This window comes from Cavia porcellus, unplaced genomic scaffold (genome assembly GCF_034190915.1).
Source record: "Cavia porcellus strain 051 isolate PalLab524CR breed Dunkin Hartley unplaced genomic scaffold, mCavPor4.1 scaffold_33, whole genome shotgun sequence".
Taxonomy (NCBI): domain Eukaryota; kingdom Metazoa; phylum Chordata; class Mammalia; order Rodentia; family Caviidae; genus Cavia; species Cavia porcellus.
This window is the reverse complement of record NW_026947516.1, coordinates 2,341,082-2,359,847: the sequence shown is the minus strand read 5'-3', so window position 1 is coordinate 2,359,847 and position 18,766 is coordinate 2,341,082. Positions and strand designations below refer to the sequence as shown.

The following is an 18,766-nucleotide window of genomic DNA, read 5'->3' as shown; positions in this document are numbered from 1 at the left end:
CTGCAGGCCAGGTCATTTAATATTTCCTGCTGGAAGGAGCCAAGGTGGACACGATGGGGTTTCCCAGGTCACACCAGCACATGTGGCTCAGGGAATGCTTTAGAATTTGAGTGATCTCCTAAGCACAGTTGCGTTGATTTATCTTTCACGAAATGCAGGAAAGAGAAACTTTCTGATACCCCAAGAATTGCACTGCTCCCCACGATAACCAAATACACTTGAAAAGCAAACACGAGAACGTACCCAGCACAATTTGCCATTTAGAATCATTACTCCAAGTTATGCTTTATTTAAACTCTTATTGACAATTCTTCGAGTGGGTAAATAACTGTAACAATCTTGTCTGTCTCTTTGCTATTTCCTCTCCAATTATCCCTCTCAGACGACTGTCCAAGATGACACCACGCTTTGGGGGAGTAGAAACCTGATAGCTGGGTCACCGTAGAATTCAATCTGTTTGGAGTTATCTTATCACATTTGCCATATGATATAGTCCAACAGTCTGTTTAATTTCTGACTTTGCTTACAACACGTGTACAAACATTGAAAAAAAAAAAAACAACACAGATCCATTAAAAAGAACAGGATTGTTTCCTCTGCAGAGAAAGCCAATACATTTTTAATTTTAAACAGCATAAAACAAAACAGAGCAGAGCAGAATGAAATAATGTGAATAACAAAGCATTTTAGAAAAAGACAGCAGGAAATCAACAGCGGCTGCCATAATGTCTCTTGTTTTCTGTTTTCCATATCTTTACATACAATAACAACACAAACAAAAATAATATAAAAGCAATCAAAGCAAATTAGAGCTTTATTTAAGTTCTTTCAAAACCAGACTCTGGGAGATCAATAATAGCTATAGTTATATCTCTTGCTTTCTTCAAAATAGCTCTGTGATTCTTCATACATAATGGAATTGAATAATTGAAAATAGACTAAAACCAATCAAGATCAAGAATATAAGCACTACTGGATTTTGTATCAAAGTGATAAGAAATCATCAGTGCCAATACATTTTTAAAAGACAGTATTTCTGTGCTTCGACATGTATCTTTTGGTGGTAAATTTCACATTGAGGATTTAATTTGCCATGTCAACATTCTTTTTTGAAATTAAATTTTATTTAAAAGGAAAAAAAGAAAAAACAAAACAAGACAAAACAGTGTAAGGTTACAAGTAATACAGAACTAAAAAAAAACGGTAAGAAATCATGAGTTAATAAAGTACATATTGTTATCTTAGAAATAGTTGCTCAAGTCACAGGATCAAAGCATACAAAGTGGACATTCAAACAGTGAGACGTCAAACAGTTGTGTTCAGTGATCCAACAAAAACTCCATAATATGGTCATCTATCCTAACACACCTAAACACACTTGCATTTGTACCCTTTAGAGCATTTTTTCCTATCTTTTATACAACAAAATTTACACATTTTGGGTTTTATTACTCCCATAGTTCTTATTACCTTTTTTGGAAGAGAATAAAACCAAATACGACAAAACAAAGCTGTCAGTCAAAACCAAGGATAGACATAGTACATGATGCAAAAACAGAGTACAAGGTGATCAACAATGGTTACCATAATGCCTCTTGCTTCCTTAAAAAGAATTGCCTATATCATTAGATATAATAAAGTTGAATAAAACAGTACAGAACAAGACCAATGAATCCTAAACATTGTTAAAATTACAGGACTTCAAAAGAAGATAATAGTCAAACCAGAATGGGCATGATAGTGTATCTTATTGCCTTCAAAGTTGATGCCTATACCCTCAAACTTGATACTATCAAACAGAACAGGTCAAAGTCTAACCAGTCAAAACAAGATGGTGGGAGCAATACAGGGCTTCAAATCAAGTTAATAGGAAATCAAATATGTTACCACAATATATCTTGCTAATTTGTTTGGTTTTCTCCATTAATTAAAAAAATAACAAATAAATAAATAATTTTTTAATGAATAAGGGGGAGATTGAGATAAAAGAGGACATAACAACCTAACAATACTGGTCAAAGCATGACAATTTCAGCAACCTAGTACTTCACCACCAAATAACCCAACTTAATAGTAATTACTATAGTGTCTTTTTCCTTGAAATATTTGAATGTAACTTCATATACTATAGCATCAAACATATCAAGAAAGTGAAACCATTCAAGTGGATAAAAGTATTACAGGGTATTTATAAATCAACCAGCTAACAGAAAATGAACAATTGTTTCTATACTATCTCTTTGCCTATAAATATTTTTGTTTATACTATCACATACAATAAAATCCAGTAAGATACAACATGACAAAACCAATGGAGACAGAAGAGCAACAGTTTGGTGGGACTTCAAACAAGATGATAGTAAGTCAGCACTAGCTATTATGATGACTTATTTTCTTCAAAATAGCTGTTCATTTCATCACAGGCAATAATATCAAGCAGCCCAAAATAAAGCCATTCCAATTAATGAGTGAAAGCTTTATAAGGCTTCAAGGCCACATAATGGGGAATCATGATTACCACATACTTTTATATATTGAATCATTTCTTAAACTAGGGAAACTATTGGGTATTCACACATGTGAGTTTGATTCATTTCACTTATGAGTATGGTCTCAAGCTGCACCCATTTATTTATAAATATCTCAAAGTGTTCCTTCTTTATAGCTGAGTAGTACTCCATTATATAAAAATACCACAAATTTTTTATCCGTTCCTCAGTTGATGGACACTTGGGTTCTTTCCAAGATCTGGTAATTACAAATTGTGCTGCTATAAACATAGGTACACTGTGGTATGATGCTTTCAGTTCTTCTGGGAATATGCCTAGAAGTGGAATAGGTGGAATAAATGGGATTTCCAATCCCAGCTTTTTCAGAAATATCCAAACTGACCTCTACAAAGGTTGTACCAGTCTACACTCCCACCAACAGTGTAGGAGAGTTCCTTTTTCCCCACAGCCTCTCCAGAATTTGTTGTTGGTGGTTTTCTTGATCCTGGCCATTCTTTCAGGAGTGAGATGGAATCTCAGTGTGGTTTTGATTTGCATTGCTATAATGACTAATGATGATGAACATTTTTTCATGTATTTATTTGCCATTTGTATTGCTTCATCTGACCAGTGGGTATTCATCTCAGATGCCCATTTTTGGATTGGATCTTTGAATTTTGGGGGTCTGTGTTTTTTTAATTCTTTATATGTTTTAGACAAAAGTCCCTTGTCTGAGGGGGAGTTCACTAAGATGTTTTCTCAGTTTGTGGGTTTTCTTTTCACTATAGTGGAGATTTTTTTGACATGCAGATACGTTTTAATAGGAGGTGGTCCCAGTTATTGATTCTTGGAAGTATTTCCTGTGCACTTATGGGTCCTGTTCATGAATTCTCTACCCGGCCCTATGTCTTCAATGTTTCAACCCAATTTGTCTTCCAATAGATTTAGTGTTTCTGTTTTAATATTCATATATTCAATCCATTTAGATTTTAATTTAGTACATGGTGATAGACATGTGTCTAGCTTTAGTTTTTGGCAAATGGAGAGCCAGTTTTTCAAACACCATTTATTAAAGAGACTGTCGTTCTTCCAGTGAACCTGCTTGGCTTGTTTATCAAAGATAAGGTGGTTGAGTGTGTTTGTAGCTGTGGTTGTATCTTCTAATCTATTCCATTAATCTTTGGCTCTGTTGTGATTCTAGAACCATGTTGATTTTATTACGGTTGCTTTGTAGTATAACTTCAAGTCAGGGATTGTGATGCCTCCTGCTTTGTCTTTGCTGCTTAGAACTGTCTTTGCTATTCTAGGTCTCTTCTGTTTCCACATGAATTTTAGGAGTGATTTCTCTAGATCTATAAGGTATGTTGATGGTATTTTTATTGGGATTGCATTGAATCTGTATAACAGTTTTGGGAGAATGGCCATTTTCACAATGTTTGTTCTTCCTATCCATGAGCAAGGGATGTCTTTCCATTTTCTGAGATCATCTTCAATTTCTTTTTCAGTGTATGATAAGATTCCCTGCATAGGTCTTTCACTTCTTTAATAAGTGAAATTCCTAAATATTTCATTTTTTTTTGGTTGCTAGTGTGAAGAGTGTGGCTTCTCTTATTTTTTCTCTTTGATTTTGTTGTTAGTGTATAGGAATGCTATTGATTTCTGAATATTGATTTTGTATCCAGGTACATTACTGAATTTCTTTATTATATCTAAGTGTATTTCAATGGAGTTTAGGGGTTTTCTATGTAGAGTTTCATGTCATCTGCAAACAATGATAATTTAACTTCTTTTCCTGTCTTTACGTCTTTTATTTCTCTCTCTTTTCTAATGTTCTGGATAGTATTTCCAGTACTATATTAAATAGGAGCGGTGATAAAGGACATCCTTGTCTTGTGCCTGATTTTAAAGTAAAGGCCTTCAATTTTTGGCCATTTAGTATGATACTGGCTGTTGGTTTTTCATAGATGGCCTTTATTATATTGAGGTAAAGAACATCTATTCCAATTTTCTGTAAAGTTCTTATCATGAATGAATGTTAGACCTTATGGAAAGCTTTTCTGCATCTATAGAAATGATCATATGATTCTTAATTTTGGCTATATTGATATGGTGGATTACATTTATTGATTTATGTATGTTGAACAATCCCTGCATTCCTGGCATGAATCCCACTTGGTGTATAATCTTCTTGATTTGCTGCATCCTCTTTGCCAAGATTTTATTGAGGATTTTTGCATCTGTGATCATTAGGGAGGTCGGTCTATAGTTCTCTTTTTTAGTTGAGTCTTTCTCAGGTTTTGGTACTAGAGTAATATTTGCTTGGAGGAATGACTTAGGAAGGATTGTTTCCCTTTCAATTTCATTGAATAGTTTGAGGAGTGTCGGCATTATGTCTTCTTTGTATTTCTTGTAGAATTCTGCAGTGAAACCATCTGGGCCTGGGCTCTTCTTTGTAGGTAAGGACTTAATTACATTTTCAATTTCATTAATAGAGATTGGGTTATTTAGCAGTTTTACATCCTCTTGACCTAGCTTTGATACTTCATATGTTTCTAGGAATGTGTCTATTTTTCTGTGTTGTCAAACCTTTGAGAGTAGAGGTTCTTGAAGTAGGTGTTGATGATTTTCTGTATTTGTATAGAGTCAGTAGTGATTTCACCTGTTTTATTTCTTATTGCATAAATTTGAGCTTTTTCTTCCCTTTTTTAAACTGGTTGGTTAGGGGCTTATCATTTTTATTTATTTTTTCAAAGAACCAACTGTTTTGTTCATTGATTCTTTGGATTGTTTCCTTAGTCTCTATTGCGTTGATTTCTGCTCTGATTTTTATAATTTCCTCTCTTCTTTTGGCTTTGGGCTTGACTTGCTCTTCTTTTTCTAGCTGTTTGAGGTGTAGCATCAGGTTATTTATTTGTATTCCTGCTGTTTTCCTGATGTGGGAACACAGTGCAATAAATTTTTCTCTGAAGATGCTTTCATTTCATCCCATAGATTCCGGTAATTTGTATCTGAATTTTCATTTTCTTGTAGATATTGTTTAATTTCTTCTTTAATTTCAGCTGGGATGCACTGAATACTCAGGAGTGTGATATTCAGTTTCCATGTGTTTGGGGGATTTTTGCAGTATCTTTTATCATTAATTTCTAATGTCAAAATGCTATGAACCGATAACATGCAAGGGATAATTTCAACTCTTTTGCATTTATTTAAATATGTTCTGTGAGCTAATATATGGTCTATTTTAGAGAATGACCCATGTACTGGTGAGAAGAATGTGTATTCTGATGTTGTTGGCTGGAGAACTCTGTATATGTCTATCAAGTCCATTTATTCACATAGGTGACTCAGTTCTGTTATTTCTTTGCTGATTTTTCTGTCCGGTTGGACTGTCCCTTGGTGTCAGTGGTGTGTTAATGTCTCCTGTTACAGTTGTGTTACTGATAATTTGAGTTTTCATTTCTGTTAATAGTTGTTTTATATAACGGGGTGCTCTGGAGTTTGGTGCGTATATATTTAAGATAGTTATCTCTTCCTCTTGAGGTTTTCCCCTAACGAGGATGTAGTGACCTTCTTTGTCTCTTCTGATCACTATTGGTTTAAAGTTCACATTGTCTGCAAGCAGAATGGCTACTCCTGCTTTTTTGGGTGTTCTTGTTGTGTGAAGTATTGATTTCCATCCTTTGATTTTCACTCTGTGAGTATCCATCTGGGTTAGATGGGTTTCTTATAGACGGCATATGGTTGGATTTTGTTTCTTGATCCATTCTGCAAATCTGTTTCTTTTAATTGGTACATTGTGACCATTTACATTAATGGTTGTAACTGTTATATGTTGGTTTATTGTTGACATGTTATCTTTCTGCTGTTGCATCTTTATCTTTTGTTATGTTTAATTATCTTCTTTGCTCAGTGGTTTTTTCCTAAGTGTATCTAAACTGTCTTTCAATATTGTTTGCAGGATTGGCTTGGTGATCATGAATTTCTTCATCTGTTGTTTGTCATGGAAGTATCTTTTTTCACCATTCAATTTTGAAGGATAGTTTTTCAGGGTACATCAGTCTAGGTTGTTAATCATTTTCCTTTAGGATCTGGATTACTTCACTCCACTTTCTTCTTAACTCTATTGTTTGTGTTGAGAAGTCTTCTGTGATTCTGATAGGTTTTCCTTTAAAAGTGATCTGTCTTTTCTCTCTGTCAGCTTTTAATAATCTATTCTTGTGTTGGATTTATGGGATGGTGATTGTTATATGTCTGGATGTAGTTTAATTTTGTTTATGACTATTTGGAGTTCTATATGGTTCCCTGAGCCTGATGTTAGTTTCCGATCTCATGCTTGGGAAATTTTCAGCTATTACTTCTCTAAATATCCTCTTGATGTCCTTTATGTCATCCACTTCTTTTTCATTAATCCCTATGAATCTTATGTTGTTTTTCTTTGCATCATCTTGTGGTTGTTGAATTGTAATTTCCTCATTCTTTGTTATTTTTAAAAGATCTTTCCTTTTCTGTTCACTAGCTGGAATCTTGTCTTCACGGTCTGAAATTCTAACTTCACTTTCATTGAAGCGGTTTTTACAGCTTTCAGTGGAATTTTTGATTTTCTGTATATATCTGTACATCAGCTTTATGTATTCTGTTTGTTTCATGTATTGCTAATCTAGGGATTCTATCTTTTTGTTTAGTTCCTCCAATTTTTAACTGTGTTTTCTTTAGATATGTTCAGCACCTGTTTCATTTCTTTTGTCATTTCTTATTTTACCAGGGATATTATTTCTAGTTTGAATTCCTTAAAACTTCCCGGAGTTGCTTGCTTATTTCAATAGCTATTATGTCCGATATTTGAAGTGTATGGCATATATTTTCTTCTATATACATCGCTCCTAAGGTTCCTTGGGATGGCTGGATGTTTGATATTGTAATTTGGTCTTTCATTTTGTAATTTTCCTGTATTTCTGTGTTTCCAGTGTTAATCAAAAGCTTCCTCAGGGTCTGTTGGAAATCCCCTTCTATGGCAGCTCCTGGGACTCTGGCAACCAGTTCCCCCAGGACACTGGGGCTCTGGAACCAGTGGCCCTCGCCTGCTTGCTTAGAGCTCCACAGTCCTCCAAACACACTGGGAGGCACATGCAAGCACACTGCCCCAGATGGTGCGAGGATCCCCAAACAAGCTGGGCTCCAGGTTTAGTGGAGCCTCTAGCATAGAACTCCATGGTTCTCCAAGCACAGCCAGAATGGGGAGACAGATACAGGTACCTCCGAGTGTTGAATACATTTTAGGAGCATTACAAAAAGTAACCAAGACACAGTTTGACTACATTGGTGACTGGCTGAAGGTTACAATCCAGGTGATTAAGGGAATTTTTAAATTCCCTTCATGGTTCCTCTGTGGTAGCTGGGAAGAACAGAGAGGAGAAAGGAACTTTGGGCAGGAATGCACCCCTCCAGGTCATGTCCCAGAGACCCACAACTTCCCATCAAACCCCTATGGGCACCTTCACAGAATGTGTCAGCAATGAAGGAATCCACTGAGGATGGCAGCTCCACCACCGCAAATCATCTTTTCAATCTCAGGAGACTTTGGGGGCTGTTAGATGTAATTGAGGACACTTACAAAAGAATCCTAGAGCAATTCCTAGGTTCACATCTGCTGCACAATTAGACACGCATGATCCTTTCCAAGACATTGATTCCTGGTTTCTCCGAAGCTTTGCAGATATAGAGTTATGAATCTTAAAAATGGAGTTACCTATCATATGTGACTGAAGCAAAATGTTATGAAGAAAATGAGAGATGTAGTTAGAGGCCTTCAGGTATATTATTTATGATATTTACTGTTCTGTGCTATGTACACTGCTTTGATGCACAAATAAGCATAACAGAATTGCCTAAGCATCATTCTTTGTTTATTTAAAGCCTAATTTCCCCCCCACAAATAAAATATTCTTCATGAATGTCATTTGAAATTTCCTAATGAAATACATCCAGTAGAATATTTTAAGTAAAAACTTCCACTAGAGGCATAAACCTGTGGATTTTTGCCAATAGAATCATAAAATAAGGAGGTTAGAGGATTATTCTCTCCAGCAAACAAACAAACAAAAATGCTCAGAAGTACAAATAAGTAAGTCTTCTTTAATAGTAAACAAAGTTTTCTTTCTTGTGGGTGTTCAGTTAGGCAGCTTTGCCTTCCTTAATATTCTGAAGTGGTTATACATTGATGTCTCATCGTCATTGGACTCTAGGAAGAGCTGAGAGTCCCAATTTTTCAGACCCACTGACAAATCGGATGTGGTCACCATGTCCTGTTTCACTAGTTTACCTTTTACTTGGGTGATCCCATGATGCCCCTTCACCTTTTGGGTGAAAACAACCTCTAATGTGACTCAGGACAGAAGTTTTACAGCGAAACCTTCCAAGGCAAAAGAAAACACTCTTGGCAAAAATTTTTCATGCTGGTACCATGGGGATTGAATGCTAGAGTGAAAATGAAGAATGGTTTCTGATTGCAATGTAGTGTCGGATTTCATTATAGACAACACGCTGGGTCACAATGAGAGTATGGACTTAACAGAATAATACCAGAGCTCGGGATTTGTGAAAATGGCAGTTTCTTTTCTCTTGAAAGTAACTTTGAGTTTTACTGCTTTGTGAGCAGTAGCATGTTACTGGTGGGCATTTGTACACACACCAAATGCTTGTGATGGAGGTTAGCTGTGTGAACTTCAAACCTGGACTACCACAAGTGAAGTTTCATAAAAAGACCGCAGATCTGTAGGGTTAGGCACAATCACAAGGTGGAATTTTAAAGCTCTTATCTGATGTGTTGCTTACTGCATGAACAAAACTGTCTTTGGCTTTTCACATTTACGTTGATCAACAGTTACTGGTCACGAGAATTTTGTTGTCCCATACAATTATGTTTTCCTTCCACTTCATTTGTTTTGAGATAATTTTTATCAAGATACAAAATTAAAGCTGAGCACTGGAAATGAATACGTATTTCTCAGATGAAGCAATACACATTTTGCAAGTAAATGTTGGAAATAAAGTTCAGCATCACTTTTTATTAGTGTGATGTCACCTGGAATAATGCTAAGATTCCGACTCACTCCAGAAACAATGATTTTGGCCAAGATTTGAACCAATAATTGTAGCTGGAGTGGCTGTGGGTAGAAAGATGCCTTTATCCTCTGTGGGTGGGAGTGTATACAGATGTAAGCAGTTTGGAAATCACCATGGATATTTGTCAGATATCTTCAGTTAGAGTTCCCAGTTAATGCAGATGTTTACCTGCTCAGTAACTTATTAGAAACACTGAAAACACCATATTACAGTGATAGATGTACACCTTCTTTTTTTTTTCCCACCAGCATACTTTGTAATAGCCAACTTGTGAAAACAGCCCACTTGCCTTTCAACTAAGGAATGGACGAACATTTTTTTTTTTAATCTGTGGTGAGGTACCAGGGGTGTGAAATCACTCCTGATGGATCATTTCGAAGCATTTCTAGGTCAGTGGTTGCAAATGGAGACTATCCTTCTACATGAAATGAACTGGGTCCACATATCTAAGCATCAACTTGTCTCCCTGGTATGAGAATTTATAAGAGAAAATGAAGACCAAAATATGCATTCCAGATACTGTGAAATGCAAGGAAATTTTTCACAAAAAAATGGAACTAGCATATGGGAAGGGACAAAGAGGGAAGGAAAAATGAAAAATTACAAAGGTTAAAATGTAAGCAAATGTTTGTTAGTAGGGAAGGTAAGATTGATTGAAGAAAAGAGAGAAAACTAAGCAAAAGAAAAATCAAAATACGTCATGAGCAGGTGCAAATTTTCTAAAACGAATGTGATTTTTATGTATATCTAAATTACACCAATAAACTAAATAATGAAAACAATAAATATTTCGGGCTGGGGATTTAGCTCTGCAGCATAAGCACCTTCCCTGCAAGTGTGTTTTCGTGATACTGATCCTAGGTACCCATAAAAAAGAAAAACAAAAACAAAAAAACCCTGTTTATTTTAAGTTTCAGTATTCTTTCTTCCGGGATCCAGTGATTTCTAAGAAGAAATTTAATTTGCACGTGTTTTTGTAATTTCTGAGATTTCCTTATTGATGTCTGAGGGTGTTGTGTTTGGTTCATCACTCCACTCAAGTTTATGAAATTTCGGTCCTTCGTTTTGTAAATATGGGTTTAGATCCTTCCGTTGAACTGTCGTGGCATGTTTCAAGCATATATTTCTTTGTTGATTTCTCTGTGTATTTCTCCCTGAGAAAGCAGTGCTGTTGCTTATCACTGTTGTTAAACTGGTGTCGGACTTTGCCCTCAGGTTTCTGAAAATCGGCTATGTATATTTGGTTGTTGCTCTTCTGCATAATGAAACACCCATATATCACGAACTGGAGACAGGTACTGCACATGTCACCTCCTCCAAGTTCAAGGCAGAGTTCGTTGCCATGACGACCCTCCATCTCCTGCATCGTCTGCTGTTACCCATCATGCTTTGCTGTGAGTTCCATCAAATGTCAGCCTTCCATCTCTGTTCCTTGGTTCCCCTGCTGTGGGATATTCATTTCTTCTCTTTAATTTTATTCACCTTAATGCCAGCTTACACAAGAAGTGAGAGCCTAGTAAAAATTGCACAGGTGGCTCTTTGTTTTTGCCCATTCAGTCATTTTACGACATGTGATAAGATAATACTCAACTTATATTCATAGTAGTAGTTGAGGAGTAAGTTTGTCCTTCAGGTATGAGATAATTATTTTGTACTGTACTGATATTTCTCTCTGTCTCTGTCTCTGTCTCTGTCTCTGTCTCTGTCTCTCTCTCTCTCTCTGTCTGTCTCTCTCTCTCTCTCTCTCTCTCTCTGTCTGTCTGTCTCTCTCTTTCAGCCTTCTTTCATTTTTCTAGTATGTGGTTCTGCTTCTTTTATCATTTTATATCCCATATTTGGCCATATTTCATGCTTCTTCAAAACCCTCATTTTCACTGCCACAGTCAAAATACCCCTGATTGCAGTTCTCGTGGAATTGTTCTGGTTTGAGTTTGTGGACATGATTTGGTTACATGTTGCAGTCTTTTGCAATCACCCAAAATTTTCCTCTGTCAGTTATGAAACCAGAGATTTTTAAAGGACCCTGTCCATGCACTCTCTTCCATCCTTTCCACAAGCTAGAGGACCTTTCCTTGTCCTATTGGTCTGGCCCGTGACTTTTGCAGAACTGTGAGGCCATCACCTTGCATGAGGCACAAAACCCAACACATACAGTAGCTCACAAATGTGAAGTCACTCCTGATGGAGTTCACTTTTTATCCCCTCTCGGTGACATGCCTGAGAATTATGCAATAATCTCAACAACTAACGTCTCCAGTTCAAAGACACCTTTGTTTTTATAGTTGGAATCAGGTACATATTTCTACTCACGATACATTAAATAATGTTTCTCATACATGTGTGCGTTTCAGATGACATCAATCAGTTTATTGAAATAATTGGGATACAAAAGTTTGAATGAATTGTAGCAGAGATTTAAAAGAAGGACAGGAAAGAGGTTCAGGACTTTATGGAAAAATAAAAAATACAACTGAACGGGAAAGAAAGTTGGATCTTGGTATTCATGATTAAGAATTTGTGGAGAAGTGCTACTGTCAATACTCCAGACAGGTTGCCATCTGTGGAAATGTAAAAGAACAAAGGGTTAATGTGGAGCTGAGTTCAGGTTAATGTCACCATGTTCCCTACATAGGACTCTAAGTGTGATGGATACTAGTCCATCGGGAGCCCCGGGGTTACCCTGAAGCTCTTGCAAGGGCTCTACTGACATTGACAATCCGTTGACAATTGCATGTATATTTATGTCGGCAATTTCTTCTAGATTTACACCTAGGCATACCCAGGCTGTTATCCTGGCAAATTAAATAGTCAATCTTGAATTCCCCAGAATAAAACTATTTTAACTTGCAGAAATTATTATTATTTTTTTGCAAAATATATTGTCTGTCTGTGCAGAACAACAGAAATTCCTGTTCTTTTACTTGGATCTGTGTTAGTTTTGAATGTCTTCACACATGCAGGAAGAAAAGTCAGAATCCTAAAGAGAGTCCTCTTGTCTACTTCCTGAGACAAACATAAGAGGAAAAAAATTCCATGCACGTTAAACTACATTTTGAAATAAGCACCATGACTCTACTCACCGAATCAATAGCATCACTCTGGACAATCATCTGAGAGGGGAAATTGTAGAGAGAAGAGACAAAGAATCTGGTTACAGGAATTTGGTAGATCTAAGAATTATCAATAATACTTTCAATAAAGTATGACTTGGAATAGCGATGTGGACTCAGAGATTGAACTGAGATTGTTTACTTTCCAAGTGTGCCTTGATACCGCAGGAGGTAAGGGGATGACTTTACCTGTTCCAGCGAGGTATTCTATGTTTTCCTTGGGAATACCCCTTAATTCATTTGCCTCTTCAAAGTGGCTTGTTTCTTCGGGTGTCAGAGAGTCTCTTTTTCCTGTGTTTCATGATAGACAAAGCAGAAATATCTGTGCTTAGAATGCCACCTGAATCCTAAAGCATCTCCTGGACCGCACTGTGCTGGTGTGACCTGAGAAATCCCACCATCACACCCTGGCTCCTTGCGGGAGCAAATATAAATGGCCTGGCCTACACATGGGACACTGGACCTCACATCATCTCCCCGGTTCTCAGACTGCTGAGGACACCTGACTTCCTACATGCTGTGTGCTCCAGTATCCCAAATTACATGCATCTCTATTCACATCAAAGCGATGGAGAGGGTTCCCTCTAATAGCTGTGAATCTCTACACGCTAAAGCTCCTCTTTTACACCAAATTCTCCACCCAATGCCTGATTTCCTGCAGAGCATCATCAATTGAGTTGAGGTGTATTTTCAACTCTTGTCAAGTCTTCTAATCCCCAGCATCTTAGTACTAAGTAAAAGGAAACAAATATGGAAAATTTCTTTCATCTTTGTCAAACCAAGTTTTGTTCCATCCACTTGAAGTATGTTGTAGTACCAGGCTCCTCATGGTTCTCTGTAAGGTTACCAACCTCGGAACCATTCACATTCTGAGAATGTTTTGTTTGAAGAACAGAATCTGATATACTATTGGTAGTCAGGGTATCCGTTTCAAGTTTTATCAGTGATAGAAAAATCATTGTGAACTTTAGCTTTTAAATTAAAATCAACAGTCACGTGTATGATAAACTGCTTCTTCTGCTGTCTTTGAATATATATCTTGATTCACTTGGTGACACAGCCCAGAGCTATCAGTCTTTGCTCTTTGCCAAATGCCTTCCCAGCTAAGGTACGGTACACATTGCTGCTTGAGAATATACGTCTATTTTTCTGATAATTTTTAGAGGAGAATTTTGCGAGGGTCTCAGAGAATTTTCTCATTTTTCTCCCAGGACAACTTTGCATCATCCTCAATTTCAGTCGAATTGAATTGGAAATCTTGTATGTAAAATTATTTCTAAGGAAGGGCATGTAGTTAAATAGTATAAAATCTAGCACAAGACCCTTTACAGTCTAGGACAGGTTGGACATTGGTGTGTGCGTGGTTCTCTACAGAGAGAAAACATCTCAGTACTCACCAATGATTGCATAGCCCCGTGTCACCAGTCCGTTCTCATCCACGTTTGTGTTATACAATGTGAAGAGGTCTTCTTGCTTATCAACAATTAAGAAGGTGTTTTCGCCTGCGACTGTAATTGAACAAAATATTTTAAAATCAAGATAGTTACTTTTCCCCGTGTCTATCACATGATTTTGTTTTTTTTGTTTTTTGTTTTTTGCAACTGACTGCTTTCCTGTCTTCCTCTGATGAGCATTTATTTTACAAACCTTCCTACAACATTTTAGGATTCCTTCTAGGTGACAGGGTTTACCTGTCTCCTTCTTAGCAAGGAGAAACTTCCGGCACTCAAACTTGAGGAGTATCAGAGGGTCACAAAGGCTTTCACCGTGGCCAGGTTCTCAGTGTGTGCTCCCGAGGCAGAGGGTACTGCGGGGACCTGGGGCTTCCCACCCAGACCATCCAGCTCACGTATGAAATTTTCAGAGATTTTACCCGCAATTCTCCAGATCAACCAGCATTTTATTGCAGTTGTAAAAATACATTGCATGGTGCATTATAATGCATTTAAATCAGAGATATGCGTGAAAAAGATTTTCTGCTGTAGCAAATTAAAAAATTTCAGATAAAAGTGACTGTTTGGGATGACTTGACTATAGAGTTATGGATCAAGTGGAATTTCCTATTGATTTATAATGTCATATTTCTATAAATAAAAACTTTTGTTAACTTTAGAAAACTGCCGCTAACACTGTGCTACATAACAAAACAGGAATTGGTAAAAACATACCAATCTGTATTATCATTAATATGCATTTTTGTGTTTTTTACACGGAGTCTTCCTATGTAGTTAACTCTGCCATATAAATCAATAAGTAGTCCATGTTGGGGTGGAACCCAAGATATTTCCCCTGTCCCAGCGTCACAGGAGCTCGGGATACAGCTTGGACCCAGCGTGAATGGCAAGATTATCTTTTGATATTATTTTAAATCAGATATATTCAGCATTGTCAACTCTTCTTTCTTTTTAAGTGATTTTCAAATTACCTACGACTCTATTTGAATATATCATGCCGAACACTTAGCTTTGGACTTATGAATTTAATCACAATATAACTTTAAGCAATATTCTCTATCATGCACGTTTTAATATTTTAATAAGTTTGTTCACTGAGAGTAGGTCTCAAAGTCCAAATGAGAAACACTAACTTTTGACAGAAATGTGATTCATCCAATTAATTTTATCTGGTTCTTCACATCTGTAAACCATGTAGCACATTAGAGATGACAAAAATTAATGTGTGTTTTCACATGTGAAATATATTAGACTTTATGAGACACATTGTCAGGAATCCTCCTCAAAATGCTCAGCTCATAGCAGAATCCTTACACAGTGGCCAGAAATATATGATTGCTTAATTCATAGGAAGTCTATTACTGGGAAATTTGGACCATGTGCATTTCACGTCATAAAACTGATATGTGACACTCACCGTATTTGTGGAACATGCCTCATCTGACTGCCTTCAGTGTTTATTGATACTAAATTTCCATGCTTGAATCTACAATAACATTCACTTATCCTGACGTTCTATGATGACATGTGCTATGGCTCATGTCTTGATGGCCCCAGAGCCTCATGTGGTCATGAGTGCAACCCTCTGGGGCTGCCTGGTCCTACAGTGAGGGACCATGGCATTAATGCTGTGATACAAGTATTCACTCATCATGCCTGGGGTGATTAAGAAGGAGAGTGATACCAGCCTTTGAGCAGATAAAAAGAAAGGAAAATAGAGGGCATCGTGGTGGTCATTTGCTGTTGCTTAGAGCTTAGGTCCTGGCTTCTTCCGCCTGCCCTGCATTGCCATAAGACGGGTTTACTCTTTGATGCCGCTCTGCAGAGCCATCCGCCTTGAAGCCAATCATGGAAGGAACCCTGTGCAAACTGTGGGCCAAATAAACCATTTTGCTTTTGCACTGAGGGTGTGGTATTTTGTCTCTGCTAAGAAAGCAATTAGCTAAGACACTGACAATGCATCGAACTGCAGTGGATTTTCCAAGATGGCCATGATGATCAATAGGATATATTTTACTAGAGCACAGGGGGACACACACCCAGATCTGATGGTCTTCAATCAGCACACATTCAGCACTTCCTTTGAATTAGTATCTCACTCAACAAAACCAAGTACTCACATTGTACAGTGTAAAAACCGTCTGCTCTCTGTGAAGCAATCACTGTGCTCTCTTTGCACTCCCCACTTAATCTGAAAAATATGAAAATGCCAACCACACAATCTCCTTTCTGCACTCATTGTTGCCCTGAGGATCTTCAGGAGCTGTAATGCTGAAGACATTCAAGGCTTTCACGGTTACACCCTTTATGTCTGCACTGTAGTAAATCATCAATATCCTAATGCCTGATTGCTTAACAAAGGCGGTAAGGCTCTCTCAGGTGGAGCGTCTCTTGGTGATGTCTGTGCTCTGCAGTTTCCTGGCAGCACCTGTGTCCTGTACCCCCTTCATTCCCCAGCCCCCATCTCCCTGGGACAGATGGGAATCATCTGCATGTCTCATGTCACAGCCACAGTGGGGATTGGATGCAAACATTCTGTTCCCAGTTAGCTTAATAGGTGCATTATTTTGGTACTTTGAATCTGACACATTCTGCTCTTTTACAAGTCATTTCCAAGACTTTTTCCATAAAGGTTGCTCTGTGGTGCAGTCCTTACTGGCAAAGAAACACTTCAGACTCTTCTAATTCATGGGACAGTATTTCAGCACAAACACTCCAATGTCTGTAGTTTGCCACGGAACTAGAGTCACAGATAGCTGTGGGACATGACCAATGCTTACAGATGGAATCATAAGACTATCCACAATCACACATCGTGCTTATGATGTTATCTCAAAGTCGGAGGCCAGGTTCCTCACTGTTATATTTCATTATGTGCAAACAACAGACTACATGTGGAGAAATGGACAGTGTGGTTTTGAGATTTGAGCAAATTCTGCTTACTTGACATAAAGCCTGAAGGTAATCTCAGAGCAATCGTCATTACAGTCTACTTGACGGAAATAGACTCTCAGGGGGCCCCCCTCTTCGATCTTCTCTTTGTTGTCAGCAGACAGAGCAATTGTGTTCCAGTCCCCATTGATCTAGAAAAGAAAGATCTCACTGGAAACGTTAGATGATCACATTCAGGTTGCCTTAATAACATCATAACGAAGCAATAGAACAATTAATCTACACCTCTGGATCACATTTGGATTTGAGCTCTGTAGAATGGAAGTCAAGAAGGCTAGTTCAATGGCAAATAGCAACAATTTTGTAAGTTCTAAACTAAAGCTCTGTCTTCATACACAATGGGAAATCTGGGGCTTCATTTCCGGGGCCCCATTTTTGCAAAAAGAAATGAATCTGGTGGAAAAAATATCAAGATACACAAATGAAAATATTCTTTCAGTAACGCAGACACACACTGAAGACCATTCTCATGAATGTCAACTTAACTACTGGCAAAGAAAAGAGAAACACACACAAGAAGAACTCATTTCAGACAAGCTTAGTCGTATTACCTCTGAAGACTCAACACATGACAGACCCACTGCAAGAGCGAGGAGGAGAATCTGCACCATGATGGAGCGGCCTTTCCCCTGGCAGAAGTGAAGGGCAGGTGAGCGGCTGAAGGGAATCTGAGCTGATGCCTCCTTTATAGCCCTGCTCTCTTGACAGGGCTTCTGGGCTACCACTGGCTCCTCCTGTGACCTTAAGATCTAGCATTTCCTGGTTGGCAATCATAACATATTATGTGTCTGTTTTTTTAAATAAAAGTTATGGATGTGATTAAGGTCAAGAGATGAAGAAATGTTGACTGAATCGTTGACATTTCTGCCCACAAAGAGATTAAAGTATGTAAATGATGTTTCAAGGACATGCCTATGCTATTGCCCTACCTCTCCAAAATGGAGACAGATGATGAAGCAGCAAAGAGATCAAGGAATCTCGTAGGTGAGTTCTTCCATGTCCTCAGAGGATGCTTACACTTACTTTCCAATAATAAAGACAGCTCTCTCAAGATTGGTCCAATGAGAAGACACCTCTCTCTAGATTGGTCCAATGAGAAGACAGCTCTCTCTAGATTGGTCCAATTAAAAGAGAGCTCTCTCTAGATTGGTGCAATTGAAGACAACTCTCTCTAGATTGGGCCAATTACAAGAGAGCTCTCTCTACATTGATCCAATTAGAAGGCAGCATGGAAGTTACCAGTATCCAGACCTTTCTCAGAGGAATCTGTTTAAGTTTAGGCCTACATTTTGAGCTGCTCGTGGTGTTCCTGTAGTAGCAAAGATGTCTAAGGTTTGATGTAGTAGAAGGAACCCAGTTTCAAGTCCACCCGGAGCACCTTAATAAGTTCATCAGAACTTTACTCCATTTTTTAAAAAACACGTGCAAATTGGTGGCATTATATTGTAGTGCGAAAGGCCTGAGTTTAATTTCCTGTTGTTGAATATAAAAATATAAGAAGTACAGTGAAAGCAAATTGAAAAATATCCATTCCTTTCCTGCAGTGGAGATCAAATCAATCTCTCCTGGTGATTAGTCACCCATTTGCAAATGATCCTCTTAAACTTTCATTGAACATTGAAGTCTAATTTCAGAAAAC

General features: G+C 37.6%; 1 protein-coding gene across 1 annotated transcript; it reads right to left on the bottom strand.

The window, feature by feature from the left end:
- Window positions 1–11,985: 11,985 nt before the first annotated feature.
- LOC101788258 (lipocalin Cav p 2.0101-like) lies at window positions 11,986–17,738 on the bottom strand. The gene is made up of 7 exons (XM_063242704.1): window positions 17,679–17,738; window positions 17,119–17,258; window positions 16,296–16,366; window positions 14,119–14,229; window positions 12,911–13,012; window positions 12,692–12,721; window positions 11,986–12,169 (listed from the first exon to the last, which is right to left on the bottom strand). The coding sequence occupies exons 1-6, from the start codon at window positions 17,736–17,738 to the stop codon at window positions 12,705–12,707; spliced, it is 501 nt and encodes a 166-aa protein (XP_063098774.1). The 3' UTR covers window positions 11,986–12,169; window positions 12,692–12,704.
- Between the last annotated feature and the right edge of the window lie 1,028 nt (window positions 17,739–18,766).

Bases quoted from the DNA above. Each gene is read 5' to 3' on its own strand.
- LOC101788258 (XM_063242704.1), bottom strand. From the start codon at position 17,738: ATGGTGCAGATTCTCCTCCTCGCTCTTGCAGTGGGTCTGTCATGTGTT. The intron at 17,259-17,678 runs GTAATACGACTA...TTTCTTTTCTAG, and splicing joins CATGTGTTGAGTCTTCAGAG to ATCAATGGGGACTGGAACAC. The intron at 13,013-14,118 runs GTGAGTACTGAG...CATGAAACACAG, and splicing joins ACGGGGCTATGCAATCATTG to GAAAAAGAGACTCTCTGACA.